The sequence below is a fragment of the Kryptolebias marmoratus genome, linkage group LG3 (assembly GCF_001649575.2).
Source record: "Kryptolebias marmoratus isolate JLee-2015 linkage group LG3, ASM164957v2, whole genome shotgun sequence".
NCBI lineage: Eukaryota > Metazoa > Chordata > Actinopteri > Cyprinodontiformes > Rivulidae > Kryptolebias > Kryptolebias marmoratus.
This window is the reverse complement of record NC_051432.1, coordinates 3,839,323-3,857,353: the sequence shown is the minus strand read 5'-3', so window position 1 is coordinate 3,857,353 and position 18,031 is coordinate 3,839,323. Positions and strand designations below refer to the sequence as shown.

Sequence of the window (18,031 nt, the reverse complement as noted above, 5' to 3'; positions counted from 1 at the left end):
CAAGCTGTTTTACTGATGAGGAGAAAGGGGATTTCTCTGGAAGCAGAAGTGCATATTTAATAAGCTGTTTTGTGGCACCACATAAAGCTAATAATCATTTAAATAGTTTCAGTCTTACTGTTCAGTCTTACTTTGAGATATCAGCTCCAGTATCACTGTAGATGTTCTTTACATCCCTCCCCCTCCCCCTTTGTGTCTGACATCCAGGTCCAAGCGAGAGCAGGAGGTGGCAGAGCTGAAGAAGGCCTTGGATGAGGAGACCAGAAACCATGACGCTCAGATCCAGGACATGAGACAGAGGCATGCCCAAGCGCTGGAGGAGCTGTCTGAACAGCTGGAACAGGCCAAGAGGGTGAGTTTGTCGAACCGTGTGGCTTCAGAGGAGATTTATTTTGCTTACCTGTACAAGACTTTTGCTCTGTGCAGTTCAAGGCCAACCTGGAGAAGAACAAGCAGTGCCTGGAGAGTGACAACAAAGAGCTGGTCTGTGAAGTGAAGACCCTGCAGCAGGTGAAGACCGAGTCCGAATACAAGAGGAAGAAGCTTGAGGCCCAGCTGCAGGACTTTACAACCAGAACCACTGAGGTGGAGAAGGTGAAGGGAGAGCTGACTGAACGCTCCCTCAAGCTGCAGGTAATGTGGCTCCACAGACAGAACAGCTGCTGGTTCATGGTGCTGTCTTATCTGCCCAGCTTAAAGGACACTTTCATGACCGCTGTTTGTCTTCTGTCAGATGGAGCTGGACAACGTTTCTGTTTTGCTTGAAGAGGCGGAAAAGAAGGGCGTCAAACTGGCTAAAGAAGTTGACAACCTGAACAGCAAACTGCAGGATTCTGAGGTTTGAAAGACAAGAAACAGCTGGACATTTAATTAGGAATGGCAGTATTTTGTTATGTTTTTTGTGTGTCAGCATATTTACATAAAACAACAGCATTGTATAAGTTTTTCCAATTCACAGAAAAAAGGCTCTTTTACTATTTTTCACATACTGTAAGTGCATCAGTCACAGATCTAATGAACTGAAGCCGATTTTTAAATTGTCTTAATAAATAAAGATTAAAAAGCACCTGAACTATCATTAACATCATCATTTCTGTGTCCAGGAGTTGCTCCAGGAGGAAACTCGTCAGAAACTCAACCTGAGCGCCCAAATCCGCCAGCTGGAGGGAGAAAAGAGCAACCTGCTGGAGCAGCAGGAGGAGGATGAGGAGGCCCGACACAGCCTGGAGAAGCAGCTGCAGACGGTGCAGGCTCAGGTACGCATCCAGAATCACAGGTACCTGAGCCAGGCTGAGGTCTCCAGCTGTGAACTCCTGATGAGATGCAGAGCAGCTGGAACTCAGTGAAGCTTTGTACTAATTTAAAGACAACTTGGAGTTAAAATCTGAGGCAATTCAAGATGTGTGGTCAGGATTACTAAAAGGTGCAGCACCTCCAGTGACTAAAATGTTGACTTCAGACTGTTGTACTGTCTCATTTATTGTTGGACATGTCCTCCCTGCAGCTGTTTGAGACCAAGAAAAAACTGGATGAAGATGTAGGAGTGATAGAAAGTCTGGAGGAGGTAAAGAGGAAGCTCCAGAAGGATATGGAGCTCACCAACCAGCGTCTGGAGGAGAAGAATATGGCCTTGGACAAGATGGAGAAGACCAAGAACAGACTGCAGCAGGAGCTGGACGACCAGATGGTGGACCTGGACCACCAGAGACAGATCGTCTCCAACCTGGAAAAGAAGCAGAAGAAGTTTGATCAGGTACAGAGGATCACCAGGGGGGTAAAAAAGCTCACATGTCTGTCAGTTTCTTGAAGGTTATTGTTTTATTGTGTTTTAGTTGCTCGCTGAGGAGAAGACGATCTCTGCTCGTTACGCTGAGGAACGGGACCGAGCGGAGGCTGAGGCCAGAGAGAAGGAGACCAAGGCTCTGTCTTTGGCCAAGGCTCTGGAGGAAGCCTTGGAGGCCAAAGAGGAGCTGGAGAGGTTCAATAAGCAGCTCCGCACTGAAATGGAAGACCTGATGAGCTCCAAGGATGATGTAGGAAAGAACGTGAGTGACCTTTGACCTCTTAAATGCTGATAAGGTCATCAGGTACATCTGAAAAGACACGTCTGAAAAATCTGTTTAAATTTATCACACACTGAACAGCCAGTTCAGGTGTTGGGTGAGCTCTGTCCCGTTCAAAGTGGTTCATCTTGCTGGACTGTGTTTGACACAGCTGCAAACAGCTGGAACGTTGATCATATCGTTTGTTTGTTGTTTTTTTTTTCATTTTGGGGAGGGATGTTGTCTGCCTTGTTTTGCTTTATAAGTTACATATAATTTTGGTTACCGATAGTAACCTTTTACTTTAAACTCAACAGGTGCAAAAATTGTGAAAAATTGCAAAATTACCAGCAGCGTAAAGATCTATTAAATATCTATTAGAGGATGAATTAAGTGTGTCTAAGTTATTTAACTTTTATACAGAATAATACTTCAAAATGGTCTAATTATCTTCTTAATTTGATGTAACTTTCTATCTGTAAGCACGTTTTTAAGTCTGTTTCAAACAAGAAAACTTAAAGAGAAAAAGCTTTAACAAAATCACAAAACCTTTTCTTACTTAGTCACCCACTGCACAGAAATGATTATTATTGTACCTCAGATAGCCCTCTTTCTTTTGAGACCACTTGCTTTTACATCTCTGCTTACAGGTCCATGAGTTGGAGAAGTCTAAGCGCACCCTGGAGCAACAAGTGGCAGAGATGAGAGTTCAGCTGGAGGAGCTGGAGGACGAGCTGCAGGCCACAGAAGATGCCAAACTGCGCCTGGAGGTCAACATGCAGGCCATGAAGGCCCAGTTCGACCGCGACCTGCAGGCCAAAGATGAGCAGGGAGAGGAGAAGAAGAGGGCACTCGTCAAGCAGGTTCAGAACAAACCTTTTGAGCTAAAAAAGAAAAAAAAAATCTGTTTGGTTTCTTTTAAATGGTCAGGATGCCAGAGTTTGAATTGAGAGACGAGCTGTGCGTTTTTCCACTTCAGGTACGTGAGATGGAGGCTGAGCTGGAAGACGAGAGGAAGCAGAGAACTCTGGCCGTCGCTGCCAAGAAGAAGCTGGAGATGGACCTGAACGAGCTGGAGGGTCAGATTGAAGCTGCCAACAAAGGCAGGGATGAAGCCATCAAACAGCTCCGAAAACTCCAGGTAACTCATGACGCTTCTCTGCGACACTGGTGCCACTAAGATCTGCTTTCTAACAAACTAACAAAACCACGTTTCTATTGGATTATTACCGTTACCAGTTTAGTTTTGAACTTGTTCTGCTCCTGCAGGCTCAGATGAAGGACTATCAGAGGGAGCTGGAGGAGGCCAGAGCTGCCAGAGACGAGATCTTCACCCAGTCCAAGGAGAACGAGAAGAAGTTCAAGAGCCTGGAAGCTGAACTCTTACAGCTTCAGGAGGTCTGACACAGGCCTATCTTATTTATCACAAGTGTACCAACCGACGTGTGTGTGACATATGAAAGCTGACTGGCCCTGTGTGTGTGTGTAGGACCATGCAGCTTCAGAGAGAGCCCGACGACATGCTGAACAGGAGAGGGACGAGCTGGCTGACGAGATCTCCAACAGTGCTGCTGGAAAGTCAGTATTTGTAGTTAACCAAGGAAGAGGAGTTATGTTTCAGTTTACAGGAAGAACAAGTGTTAAAGAAGGGGACTCAGACTGAGAAAATGACTAGAAATATGTGTGTGTGTGTGTGTGTGTGTGTGTGTGTGTGTGTGTTAGGTCGTCACTGTTGGAGGAGAAGAGGAGACTTGAGGCTCGTATCTCTCAGCTGGAGGAGGAGCTGGAGGAGGAGCAGGGCAACATGGAGCTGCTGAACGACCGCTTCAAAAAGACGAGCATGCAGGTAGCCTCACACTCACTGTCATTAGATTCATTGTGCAGAATGAAAATTATACAGCATGAAACAAACACACGATAAGTGTGTGTGTTTGGAAAAGCTGACTACAACTTTGTCATTAAACACAGTGAAGTCATCTCTTTGTGTCGGTGCATCATCACTTTAAATAAACTAATTAACTTGAACTTTGAGTTTTTCCTCTTCCTCCTCCTCCTCCTCCTCCTCCTCCTCCCTCCTCTCCAGGTCGACAGCCTGAACGCTGAGTTGGCAGGAGAACGCAGCACCGCACAGAAGAGTGAGAACGCTCGACAACACATGGAGCGGCAGAACAAGGTGCTGAATACATCTGAATCTGTATAAGAAATATCCTGACTGTAGTGTTAATGTTTTTGAAATTAGATAAATGCAACCTCAGGTGAGCAACACACAACATAATGCACTGTTATTATATAATGAGCACAAACCTTGGCAAAGTGGAAAAGCAGAGTGTTTTTTTGCTCCTTCCATAGAAATGAAGCACATGGGTATGTTGTAATAATCAGATACTGCCTATCAAACTGAACTGATCTTCATCCTGTAACAACAGGGTCAGTTTGTTGCTCCAGAGCGTACAACTGTGTCAACACAATGCCAAGAAGGAAAGACATCAGCAATGACCTCAGAGAGGCAGCTGTTGCCACCCATCAATCTGGGAAAGGTTAAAGGTCACTTCCAAACAATTTGGAGTGGACGGCCCAGCAAATTCACCTTGAAGTCAGACCAAGTAATGCTCAGTGAAACTGCTAAAAACCCAAAGCTCCATCTCAGACTTTACAGGCATCAAATACGCGGTTTAATGTTCAGCCGGTATCTCACAGAGCTGCGACTGTGGGAGACTGGTTTGCAAACAGCAGCCATGAGGGAAGCTTCAAAACGTTTGCAGGGGTTCTTGATTTCTTTATGTGAGTCGCAGAGGTGGACAATCTTGTTGCCTGAATTATGAACATGTTGGAAAAACTTTGTGACTTATTTTCTTTCAAAAAAGTCAGCGTTGCTTTGGGCATCTCAGACCTGTTTCAAGTTAGTTTTCATAAATTCTATAATAATAAAGCTGTATTTTCACACCTACACAGGAGCTCCACTTTGACAGAAAACATGCCAGGCTGCAGCCCTAAAACCCACAACATTTGATTAAAAAAACCTGGTCCAAATCTGCCTGTCTTCACTGTAAAAATGTACTCCAAGAGAATAAATCAGAAACATGTGGGTGGCTACTAAGGTGCATACAAAATGAGCCAAGGCGGGTACGATGTGGGTGAAGGTGGTCGACAAAATAAAGTGCACTGCCTCAAATGCAGCTCTGAAAGTCATGCACATGAAAATAGGCTGAGTTTCAAAAACTAGCCGCACAAGACTGGACTGCATGGCTTGCTGCTTGCAAACATTCAGACTTTAGTGAAACTGTAATAGAAAACTTTTTTGTTTTGTTGCAATTTTGAGTCTTCAACTTGTTTCCAACCATCACGGCTCGGTGAGATACCCCCCTCTGAACTCGGTGCGATTTTAATACAACTTGGCAGCACACCTTAGGTCGTGTGTTGTACCACAAGACATGTGAGACATGTGAGACAATGTCCTTCAGCCGTAGTGCAGAGTGTCAAAAGTAAACCCCTCATACTATCTGTCAGCACGGTGGTGGAGGACTGATGATTTGGGCTTGTTTTGGTTCAGCCAGGCTTCATTGATCTCAAACACAAAGGTAAATGAAAAACAGAAGGGCTGAACATGAAAAGAATCGAGACCTAGCACCATCCCGTGTGGCTGAAATGTCCTGATATGAACCTTAGAAGAGCTGTGCAGAAATAAAAGTCTACAAACTTCAATGGACTGAAGCAGCGCTGCACAGAAGAGTGGGCTAAAATTCCTCCACAATGATGTGAGAAACACGGTCGTACAGAAGGGGGTTAGCTGACGTTGCTGCTGAAGTTGGTTCTACAAGCTGTTGATCCAACGTAGTTTTTCACACACAGCTTTTATATTCTGAGTAATTCCATTGTGTTCTGTTTGGACTTTAGATCAGATGAGTTTGTTCGGTCCTGATACCTTAGAACTTTAGGACGATGTACCTTTACCATGACTGTACAAACAGGACATTTCTTGCTTCCAGACGGTTTTAAAACAAACAGTATATTACATTTCCGCAGGTAATTTCAGCAGATATCTAAAATGACTTTTTCTATGCATAGATTGCATCATTATGTTTGATCCTAAACGCAGGAGCTGAAAGCGAAGCTGGCAGAGCTGGAAGGAGCCGTCAAGTCTAAGTTTAAGGCGTCCATCACTGCGCTGGAGGCCAAGATCCTTCAGCTGGAGGAGCAGCTGGAGCAGGAAGCCAAGTAAGGGTCCATACTTAGTTTGCCCTCAGAGCTTTGATCAGATGTACAAATTATCTGACCGTTACCCGCCTGAAACCTCCAGGGAGAGAGCAGCAGCCAACAAAATCGTCCGCCGCACAGAGAAGAAGCTGAAGGAGGTGATGATGCAGGTGGAGGATGAGCGTCGTCACGCCGACCAGTACAAGGAGCAGGTAATGTCCTCACGTTCACCGTGAGCTCGTCCCGTCTCCGTGCGTCTCCTCACACGTCCTCTGTCTTGTCAGCTGGAGAAGGCCAACTCCCGCATGAAGCAGCTGAAGCGTCAGCTGGAGGAGGCGGAGGAGGAGGCGACCAGAGCCAACGCCTCCCGCAGGAAGCTGCAGAGGGAGCTGGACGACGCCACCGAAGCCAGTGAGGGACTCAGCAGAGAGGTCAACTCCCTGAAGAACCGCCTCAGGTACGCTGAAGCTGCTGAAGCTCTGATGCTGGCTCAGTGTTTTAGGATCAGCTCAGGGAGGGTTGATAAATAGTCTGATGTGTTTTTGCTAAATGTTGGAGACTGAGTGTTGGGCGAGCCGGCTTCAAAGAGGTTTTTATTTGTGTCGTGTGTTTGCTCGGAGCAGGCGCGGCGGTCCGGTCAGCAGCTTCTCTTCCAGCCGCTCAGGCCGCCGCAACCTCAACCTGGACGGAGCGTCCGGCGACATGTCTGACGACGACGCCGACAGCCGCGCCAACGACTTCAACGACACCCAGACCTCTAACACAGAGTAGACACAATGACCTCCCCCACTCCGTTCTTCTCCCTCCTCTACACCCTCAGACCTGCTGCGCCCCCACAGTCACGTTAAACCACCAACTTGTCCGAAGTTTCATTTGAAACGTTTGTCACCTCTGCCGTGGTTTTTAGGTATTTGCTAACACTGCAGGGAAGCCCCACCCCCCCACCCCCCCTCCTCTGGTCCCACAGAGACACGTCTGCCTTACTGTCCTCTGGTGAGCTTCTAGCCTGGTTCGTCTTTCAGCCACGCCCCCGTCCCTTCAGGAGTGGACTTACCTGAGTGTGCAGGTACATATAAGACTGTGTGTTCACGTCACGTACCGGGCGTGGAAACGCAGGACCACGAGGACTCGTTTTTTTTCTCTTCCTGCTGTAGTCGACACACTCCCTCCTCCCAGGGCTGAGTGGTGGGAAACGGTCGAGGACAGCAGCTGTTTCTTCACGTTCTACTCTTTACTGACCCGCAACAGAAAACCATGGACTCTGAACTGGAAAGTGTATTACTGTGAAAAAAAGGAAGGTGTTTTATTTTCTCCTTTGCTTCATCTCATGCGTAGCTCGGCTTCCACTGCGATTCTGAGGCTTGAGGCGGTCTCGGATCGTCCTCCATCAGGAAGCAGCATGAGGGTCTGTGAAGATGCTAGAAAAAAAAAAGCAAAGAACTGCACCGGAAAATCAGAAACCTGAAGCAAGCGAAAACTGGAAAGCACTAAGGCAGCACTTCATCTCAATGTGACACTAACTGGGTTAGAAATGCAAACTGCTTGTGAACATTCATCTCCACTACATCTCAGTGTTTGTGCTTAGCCTCACTTTGTATTATCAGTCAGTTGTAAGGCTTTTTTGTTTTGTTTTGTTTTTAATCTTTGCTGCTCTGCAGGGTGTTGTTGAAATCCTTAAATACTCGCCGCTCTACATTTTGTAGATTTTCAGTTCTCCTATTTTCAGGCCAGCACGACTGAAGAGTCTGAGCTACACTTTTGATTTTATCATTTACAACATTTAACAAACAGCATCACACCGGAGGCCGCTCGTTCTGCAGCTGCTCTGGAGCTTGTCCTCATTTGATCAACAGATGGAGATGTGGAGTCACAACCGAGACCAGTCTGCTCAGCCGGGACACAGGGAAGACGAGGAGCTTTTTATCTGGACATCCTTTCAGTTCAAACTGAAGTTTTAACACTGCAGTGAGTTTCTCTCATAGACCACCTTCTCCTGTCACAACTCAAAGCCAGCAGGACTTGGTTTACGGAAGCTGCCATGTCGTAGATGTGGGGTTTTTTAGTCCTGCCTGCTACCCTGCACACAATCATGGTGGACAGGACTTCCAACTTGTCCTACAACCAGCCTATGAGGACACTTGTCCCCTTCCAGCTTTAATGTCTGTGATTCTGTATGAGTTATAACACATGATCTAACGTTTCTCCGTCTTTATGAGCTGTACTCACATGCAAATCACTCTCCCACCCCTCCCTCTTAAGGGCTGTCCTCAAAGGTTTGAGACAGGAGTGAATGGAGACGACCAACATTAAACAGGAGAGGGGGTCTCAGGTTTCAGCTTCCAACACTGTGAATTCCCACCTTCATCCATCCTGGGGACCAGGCCTGCAGACCCCAACAACCCTCAGGAGAGAGGGGAAGGATAGTGATTTGCATGTGAGTTCAGCTCTTGTAAACAGAGTGAGGCGCTGCAGGTTTAAAGCTTGAAATTCGGCTTTTTTCACCCTGAACTGAAGCAAAATGTCTTCAAAAAGCAAGAAGAAGAAAAAAAACTCAGATTTTCTAGTTTACATGAATTATGGGTAACGTAGGCCTCTGCTTTTTTTTGTTTTTTTTGGCAAAGGAACACATTCATAGACAAATTTATTTTGCTGCTTATTTTGTTTCATTTAAACCTTTTCAGTTTTTTCCTCAAAAGTCAGAAATCAGGCTAAAAGTTACAAAACATCTCAAACTTTTGATTTTTCAGGGTTTTTTTGTTGATTTCAGGAATCCTTTCAGAACAGCAGGAAGAGAGAAATACCTCTGTTGTTTTTGTTTTTACAGTCAGATCTCAGTGTCCATCTGTGTGACTGGAATGTACTTTGTGCCATTATTCTGCGACTCTTCAGACCTTCTGCAGACCTTAACCAGGTTTTTAGTTTCCTTCCTCTTTTTTTTCATCCCGAATCGTTTATTAGACCTTTTTAGCTGAGCTTTAAACTCAGCGGCTGAACCACCTTCCAGTCAGAGCTCTCTCCTTTCATTTTAAACTTTAGCTCTTTCTTCTGCCCACACATCTCTGCCCTACTCTTCAAATTTAAACAAACAGGATGTTTCTTTAAACGTGCCTTAGACACTAAGTAAACAGAAGCAGGCGAGGATTTCATTACAGGCGTGGGGGGAAAAGGACAACGGACGCATTAATAAAAAGTTCAAGACTTACTCTTCTTTTGTTTGTTTTTTTGCTGTGCTTGGCATCATATCCTCTGGTCATAATCACCTCTTTGCTCGAATGTTGGGTCAGTATCAGTATTAAAGTATTACCATGACAGGTGGAGCCCCTGCAGCTGCATTTCCTCACATTCTTCTTGTTCGGAGATGTTGTTTTCTGGTGAAAACGTTGTACTTCGGTCCAGCTGGCTGTGGGCGCTCTGCACAGGATTTAATGTGGTTGGAAGCTTTAACATCCACAACAAGCTGACTCTTTAATTTTTATTCTTCTTCACCCGGCTGTTGACAACCAGGCGTTCAACTGCAAATATTCCCATCATGATACTTCTTGTATACCTGTATTTCTAGATAGTAATTTTTTCCCCCTTTTACTGTTTGTTTTTGTAAAAGCAAAATAAAGCATATTCATTGTAACTCTGAGCTGATTTGGATTTGGAGCTGAACACAAGTCATGGATCATCTTAGCCGTGTCTACAGTTGAACAAATCTTTAGTCTAAGTTTAATATTGGGCTGAAATATTAACATTAGAGGTCAGTTCTATTCACATATCATAATGAATCAAAGATAAATTACATTTTTTGGAACTAATCAGTGTACAAAGAGTTTATCTCCACCCCTCCGTCTCAAACTTGATCCTGTTTTTGATTCTAAAGGAATGTACCCGGTGGATTCAGCTGAACAGAACCATTTAATTACTTAGTTTTTATCCGATTCCTGATGTAAACAAATAACAAATAGTTTCTGCTAGGGGTTGAACCAATTAGTCGACTAGTCGACTCTAGGACGTCTCGCGAGTTTTTACATTTCATGTCGACTAGTCGCAGTCATGTGATTGCCGGTGGTGACAGCCTGTGCTGATCTGACAGCACAGTATACGTCACAAGACACAAGAAAAATAAGTTAATACATTAGTTTAAATGATATGTAGATGGATGCATATTTGTGGTTTTACAGTGTTTTTAAAAGGAGATGGAGTTGCAGCTGCAGTCAACTACAAAATACGAGCCGTCTAAAACTCGCCCCCTTCCCGCTAAGGATGTCACTTAGCCGGCTCGCGAGTGTCTTTGTCACGACGATCTAACTAATACATTATGATGTTATGTTGCTGATTAAATAAAGATCTGTGGTAATGACAGCTGCTGATTAAATAAAAGCCTGTAGTTGGTAATGACAGTGTATACTTGTCTGACATATATATAGCCGTGAGTTCGTGCTAAGAATGACACTTCGTGCTTAGAAGTGTCATCAGATCAGCTGTCAGAAGTGTATGACAGTCTGACAGCAGATCTGACAGAACACTGGCTACAAAATGGCGTCTTCAAAACAGATCGAGGACAAGCCTGCATCTTGTCAAACAGGTAGAAATTCGTCAACAGTGTGGAAATATTTCACTAAAGATGACTCTTCTGGTTTAACTACCGTAACATGCAAAATCTGCAAAGCTGTGCTGAAGTACAACAAAAGTACGACCGCGATGCACAGTCATTTGAAAAGGCATCCGCTAATGCTAGCTCCTGAACAACCGGCTCGATCCAGTCAGTTGTCAGTAACTTCATTCATGAAACGCCCAGCTGTGACAGGACACCGGCGGCAGCAAATCACAAATTTGCTTGTGAATTTCATTGTCAAAGACATGAGACCACTAGCTGCTGTCCACGGAGAAGGATTTAGAGATTTGCTACAGTTTTTCGAACCTAGCTAGGGGTCAATATTTGCCGTGAAAATAGCTAATAAAGCCTCCAAGTAGTTGTGAAGAGTTTTTGCGCTTACGTCACTATGACGTCACCGCGACTAGTCGACATCGACTCGACTATTATCATGATGTAGTCGACCTTAAAAATATGTAGTCGTTCAACCCCTAGTTTCTGCTGTTAGGAAAGGTTCAGGTTTCAGTGTTGAACATGTGGAGGAAAGTTCAACCCCAGACTGTAAACAAAGTAAATCCTTTTTCTGCTTTCTGCTCTATCAGGACACAACGATTATCTGTTACCGATGCACCAAGGTCCTGGTTCCACTCCCTACATTCAAACAAAACGAGCAGTCTGCAACCTGCGGCTCTTGGGCCACATGTGGCCCTTTGGCTCGTCTGCAGTGGCTTTGACTAAAAATACACGAAAAAATGAATATATTTATTATTCTTTTAGCAGTTGTCCAATTTTGAGCAGATGAATGAATAAATGTCAGTGGCAGAATGATACCAGTCGTCCCTGTGATGGACTGTGATGAAGACGGCTCCCAGGAGTGCACGTTCTGGACAGTTCATCCTGTGAAATGCTCTACAGTAGAGGTCCTCAATCCCCGGGCCGCAGACCGGTACTGGTCCACAGGTCATTTGGTACCGGGCCGTAGAGAAAGAATAAATAATTTACAGTATTTTCTTTTTTTTTTAAATATTTTTGGAGTCTGAAGGACATTTATATTTAAAACGGACCAGATTCTCTCCACTACATCCGTCTATAACTCACTTTTGATGCGCGTCACCATGCTTATCTAGGTCACGTGATATGTTACCGCTAAAAACAAACCCACAAGCAGCAAAATCAGGAAAAAACAAACGTCTGGAAGCCCTAGATGGGACCGTCTCTGTACTGAAAAACAGGCGCAGGGCTCCCACTGATTCAGCGTTATGGTGAGTTGTATTCTTCGTGCACTTTATATTTGTGGTGCATCTTATTTTAAAGGGCATGTTTAAACACAGACAACATGAGGGGGAGGAGAGGCTGTTATTCGTGTTGATAACGCAATACCAGGACGCAGCTAACAAAGCTGCGAGGACACGTTGGATTTACATTTATTATGTTTTAAAAAATACCAGTTTTCATACCGCTGGTGTCATTTTATTTTGTTGTATTTATCCACCCCACCTTTAAAGGCTGGTCCGTCTGATAATGAACCGGTCCGTGGAGCTAAAAAGGTTAGGAACCGCTGCTCTACAGGTTTCAGGGAGCATGTTTATGTTAAAGTTCAGCCATTAGAAACAGGCTGAACGTGGGTTTCAGGAGGTAACATGGCTGCACGGCAGATTTAATCTGAACAAACCAGAAGACTTCTGGAACGATGCGTGTCCTTTGGACAGATGAGACCAAAGACATGTTTGTCCGTGACGTTTGGCAGCACGTTCTGCAAAACTCAAACACTACATACCAACTGTGAGGCACGGCGGTGGAGGGCTGATGATTTGGACTTGTTCTGCAGCCACAGGACCTGAACACCTGACTGTCATTGAGTCGACCGTGAACTCCTCTGTGGACCAAAGGACTCTGGAGTCCAATGTGAGACCATCAGTCTGACAGCTGAAGTTTGGACCACACTGGGTCAACAGAACAATGATCCCAAACACAGCAGCTGATCTACAACAGAACGGTCCAGTCAAAGATCGGACCTCAACCCGACAGTAACACAGGAGAGCTGAGCAGAAACAAACCTGAAAGAACTGAAGCAAACTAGTAAAGCAAAGCGGGTCCGACCGACACCGACCCATCCATTTTACAGACGGATCAGGTCCTCTGAGACGATGACCTCCAGTTATTGCTGCTGAAAGTGGATCTACAAGCTGCTGAATCATGGAGCGAAGATAATTAATTATTTTACAGTGAGGAAAATAAAGATGTTTGTGAATTTAAAAAAAAGAGAAAATCTATTAAACAATAACTTGGTCCTATCCAGGTCCTGCAGTCAGTTTATTTATTAGCTCCTTCATGAGGTCAAATATAATTATTAATGTTTGATGCACTCCTGTAACCTTTGCTTGCACAGACGCCACGGGGCTGGTTGAAGCTTCTGCCTCAGGCGTTGTGTTCAGTGAAATGTAAACGTTTGAATCAACGAACTGCTCGGACACAAACAGGAAGTCCCAACATGCAACAAAAACAAACTTTCTGTTAGACTTCAATCTGTTGAAGGACGTGTTGGCTCTCCCTTGTCAACAAGTGTAATAAACTTTTACTTTTAAGATCCTCAGTTAGAGCCTGGATTCTTTTTTTTTCTGCCATAACAACCCTGATCAGTGAAACCTTAATAACACTGAAGGAGGCTGACTGTAAGGAGCCTTTAGTTTTGTCTTTATCTGGGAGAACGGCCTGCGTCCCACCACGATAATAAAGAAACACGGGTCATGGCGTCAGGATTACCACATGAAGAGCTTTCAGTAAATATCCTACCATAAACATGAATTATTTTTAAACCACTTCAGTGCTGCACTGCTTCAGTTTTAAATGGGACATGTAAGTAAAAAAAAGTCAAGTCGTTGTGAAATCCACCTGTTTTGTTTAATTTAATAACAGACACACAAAAATAATCTACAAAAGACCAAATTAAAGATAACCACGAAATGTCAATCTTTATCCTCCCGAACCTGTAAAGAAAGCACAATTTAAAAGATGTCACCCACTGCTCCGGTCACATGACTTCACGCCGACACTCAGGGGTTAACGTTAGAGAGGGGAAACGTCACGATGATCACATGAATTCACTCAGACCAGCAGCACCCCATCGTCAAGGAGCTACAAGAAAACAGCAATCTTTGGCTTCTTTCTCGGTGCAGCCGGTCGGTCGGTCAGCCACACACACACACACACACACACAGAGGGAAAAAGTCAGCAGACAGACTCAGGAAGAACGGTTTTATAAACGGAGGTATTCGGCTGAGGGAAGGTTTCGCTACCAGTGTTCACAGAAAGCAGAGTCAAGTTCAGCTTTCTCAGAGTTTCCAGTTTTTAAACATGGCAGCTGCTAAAAGCTCCAAAACCTACAAACTTCTGCTGGTTTTGGTTTAGAGTCAAACGTGTCAATTAAATAAAAAGCAGAGTCATTTCTGCTTTATGTTGTTGAAGGACATTCGAGAGTTAACCCAGATCAGCTGCGTGGAGTTCACTTTAAAAACGGGTGAACTGCGTCTCTTAAGGTTTCATTTAATTCACCAAACATTTGCTCTGAAACAAACAAACTGGAACCATTTTCACTTTGAGCTGGTTTTCAGATCTGCTGCTTTGCTAACAGCTAAAGATAGCTCACATCTGTAAGTTATTTTTGTTGACTGTGTATGTTAATGGATCTGACTTAGCCTCCATGTCTGAAAAGTGAAGCCAAAGTCTAGCGACCGTCATCCTAAAGTGTACAAACGAGTGACTATATCATTTTCTATGACAGCCGGGGCCACTCAGAACAGGAAAGATAGATGTTTTTTTTAAAAGTGTTATTTCTTAGTTTCAAGATCAAAATCAAAATGTAAAGTTTTTACAATGAAATGTCTGGATTAATGTAGACTGAGAAAGTAAAAAGTCTAAATACTACTTCAAGAATGAAGTCAAAATTACAAGAATAAAAGTTATTTTGAGACAAAAATTGTTTTAAAACCCTACGATAGCCATACACTTTGTGTAAATTACTTAGTGAATTTAACAGGTTTTGATCAGTCAGAAATGTTTTTAGCTTGTGCACAACCTGTAAATAACTTCTGAAATTCTTAGCAGCTATGATATAGATGTACCCATCGAGATCAAGATGGACGAAGTGACTCCGCTAACGTACACGGTTTAAAACTGAAGCCAAAATGTTTTTTGGTGCAGCCATGTTGCTTGTTTGTGCACCACCCACATACGACAGTCAGACTGTCAATCACAGTGTAACACAACAACTAAACTTAATATATATATATATATATATATAAGAATATTCAGCAGCATGGTAAGAGCAACATGAATCAACAAAAAAACTAAAAAAAAACTATTCTAAAGTGTAGTTTTATTTTTTTAGTCAAAAAAAACAAAAAGTTCCATTTGTTTACACGAAGGGACTTATACATCATGCTGCCACCTGCCACTAGAGGGCGCTCATCCTTTGTGGCTTCAACTTCCTGCTTCTAGTCCCGTTTCTAGTTATAACATACATCAGTGGTTTTACCAAAGACTATTATTGTGAAGGTTTTAAGAAAATACTGAGTTCTGCTGTTGTAGTAGACTGGTCAAAGATGATGAGTTGTGTTGTTCTTTTGTAATATCTTTAGTAAAAATGAACCCGTAACCCTCAGCTACAACAACAGTTGTAAAAATCTGAAATAATCCTGTTGGGTTGAGGAGCACATCTGGGCTTCCTTCATCTGCTTCGATTTATTTCTTTAAACTCTGTTTCTACTTTAGCCTCAAACCTGGGAACCAGCTGGTTGTCCCTCTTTCTGAGCGGGCCTGAAACGTGCGCTCACTCTGCTCCAGGTGAACGGGACTCTGCTCTCTGAACACACGTCAGGAAAAACGAGGAGTGTCAAACTAACAATCAGCTCCAGAGAGGCTCCGACACGTGGAGAAGAGGTTTGAAAGCCAAGCGACGACTTGTACTTTTGCACTGAGCTTTTACAGTCCTGCATAGATCTTTTTCATATGTTTTAATTAGAAACTAAGGCATTTTGTTATATTGAGCTGATTCGAGTCAGTAAGCAGTGAAAGTTTAAAAAAATAAAATAAAATAAACAAACAAACAAACAAAAAAATTCAAGTAAGCTACAATCCTGTGTCTCCTCCCCGTCTGCCACAGGTAAGTTCCTCCGTTCAGGAGAGGATACCCAAACTTTTTCAAGTCTTTTTTTATATATATATATATATATATATATATATATATATATATATATTCAGAAAAAGGTCCAGTGTGATTAAACAGCACCAAAAACACACTGAGCAAGAGTGGGGCATCAAACTTAAACTTGCTCTTATTGTGGAAGGGGAAATGTCTTTACTCAGTCAGAAAGAATCATCTTGAATGAAAGTTTTCACGTCTTTCTTATTTACGCACACACATTCAAATCAACCTCATCTCTCTCACACACACACACGTTTTTGTCCCTGTGTAAATTAAAAATAATTTAGCAATATTAATTTAAGCTACTACTTAACAGTCATTTGTGGGAGCAGAGGTGACCAACGATAAACTTCTACAGACGACAATTCCCACGTCGGAGACAAACAGAAAAACACAAACTTAATAATAATAATAATAATTATAATATTCTGCTTTTCTTTTCCTTCTTTTCCAAGAACAAGGTTCCTATGATTTCATATAATCTTAAATACAAATTATATTAGCGTACTACTCTCACGTGTACCACCACCTCGCTCGCACTCATTCCACAGTGATCAAGGTCAGTCGTATGTAAACATGTTGACGGAAATAAAAAGAAGCCGAACAGAAGGAAGTGTTCCTGTCATTCACTCGGTCTTGTTCTCAAACCCGGTTCTTTATAGAAAATACAGGTAAATTAATTCATTGCCACTTGAAGTGAGGATGAACTCGTGCTCCTGTGGGTCTGTCAGGAGCCGCTGGAGCTCCACCCCTCACGCCGCCGCGCCGCGCGGCCAGGAGGGCGTGATGTCACCCTGCTGGCATCCCCCTCCTGCGCTCCTATTGGTCAGTGGGTTTTCCTCTTCATGTCTCCACTCTGGCTTTGGTTCACATCTGCGAGGAGGAGGAGACACACATGTTCAACATCTGGAATGTGGAAAAAATCACAAGAAGTGTCCACTTCTATGTCGTCCTGTTGACAAACACATGCAAGGGGAACACTTAGCATGTCTATGTCCACACTACTCTGGATGTTTCTGGATGTTTGCGTCTCCCTTCGAAGTGGCAGCAGCAGCATCATGCTAGCATTGAGTTTCTGGTTTGTAGCAACACAAATGCCTCTTTTCCACCAGCTCTAAAGGTCCCGGCTCCACTCTACTCGGCTTGCTTTGCGCGCGTTTCCACCGGCATTTTTTTGAGGCTGGTCCCTGCTTTTTTGGTCCCTGCTTCGGAGTAAGGTAAGCCGGGTCGGTCCTGCTTCGTGGGTGATGCAAGCTTAGCTCCTGTTCACTCATTGGTTGTGGGTGTGGCCAGATGCAAGCATAAAGAGCGAACGGTAGGAATATAAACAACAATATAGCTTACTCTGCAACATTTAAGCCGTCTGTCCCCCAGCTGAAGGCACTGTAAAGCCTGAAATCTCCGGCGGATAACAGCTGTCCTACTTTGTGCAACAATCGCGGCATCCAGAGCATTTCTTCCCCTGAGCCTCTCTTCCTGAAGTCTCAGGAGAATCCCCATAAGTTTAAAAAACAGCAACAACACAGGGCCAACGTTGTCCATAGCACTTTCCTTGTTTACACAACTTGCGCTAAGTTTTCATAGCGCACCCCCCCGCAACACGAGGAGGCGTTCCTCTGCTGCCGACCAAACTGGCCGGTGTAGACGCGATGCATTCTTTATCGAGCCGAGCCGAGTAGAGCCGGACTTCTGAAATAGAGCCCGTGTAAAAGGGGCAAAAGAGTTGTGCCAGTGTGGGACCCAGAGAGCGGCGCGATTATGTAGCATGTAGAAGTGGCGTCACTAGGCCTGTTTTAGGGGGGCTTCAGTCCCCCTAAAATGTTTTCAAGCCCCCCTAAATAATTTTGATGTCAAAATTTTTTATTTTTTTTTACAAAAATTCAATATAATGTGGCCAGAATATGAGTTTAAATAAATAACCATATATTATTTCATTATTAACTCAAATATATGATCATAAATCTGTCAGTTTTCTTTTTCTTTACAGTGTAAGGTAGAGATCCTCTTTGGTGC

At 43.8% G+C, this 18,031-nt stretch overlaps 2 protein-coding genes across 6 annotated transcripts in view; one reads left to right on the top strand and one right to left on the bottom strand.

Annotated features, from left to right (window-relative positions):
• Positions 1-9,867, top strand: part of LOC108248861 (myosin-10) — a 64,164-nt gene extending 54,297 nt beyond the window's left edge. For 4 of the 5 annotated variants that reach the window (XM_017437887.3, XM_017437888.3, XM_017437890.3 and 1 more), the window contains 16 exons: positions 208-352; positions 427-633; positions 734-838; positions 1,104-1,256; positions 1,505-1,753; positions 1,833-2,045; positions 2,693-2,905; positions 3,022-3,183; positions 3,312-3,440; positions 3,532-3,620; positions 3,765-3,888; positions 4,126-4,215; positions 6,139-6,257; positions 6,340-6,448; positions 6,521-6,693; positions 6,860-7,007. In XM_017437887.3, the coding sequence (XP_017293376.1) occupies positions 208-352; positions 427-633; positions 734-838; positions 1,104-1,256; positions 1,505-1,753; positions 1,833-2,045; positions 2,693-2,905; positions 3,022-3,183; positions 3,312-3,440; positions 3,532-3,620; positions 3,765-3,888; positions 4,126-4,215; positions 6,139-6,257; positions 6,340-6,448; positions 6,521-6,693; positions 6,860-7,007 (2,428 nt within the window). Of the gene's footprint in view, positions 1-207; positions 353-426; positions 634-733; positions 839-1,103; positions 1,257-1,504; positions 1,754-1,832; positions 2,046-2,692; positions 2,906-3,021; positions 3,184-3,311; positions 3,441-3,531; positions 3,621-3,764; positions 3,889-4,125; positions 4,216-6,138; positions 6,258-6,339; positions 6,449-6,520; positions 6,694-6,859 lie in introns of all 5 variants that reach the window. The other variant, XM_037974683.1, reaches the window with a different exon arrangement.
• Positions 9,868-13,697: 3,830 nt separating this feature from the next.
• Positions 13,698-18,031, bottom strand: part of ubn2a (ubinuclein 2a) — a 34,144-nt gene continuing 29,810 nt past the window's right edge. The window contains 1 exon segment of the mRNA XM_017437898.3: positions 13,698-16,891. Coding sequence (XP_017293387.1) covers positions 16,845-16,891 — 47 coding nt within the window. The 3' untranslated portion in view covers positions 13,698-16,844.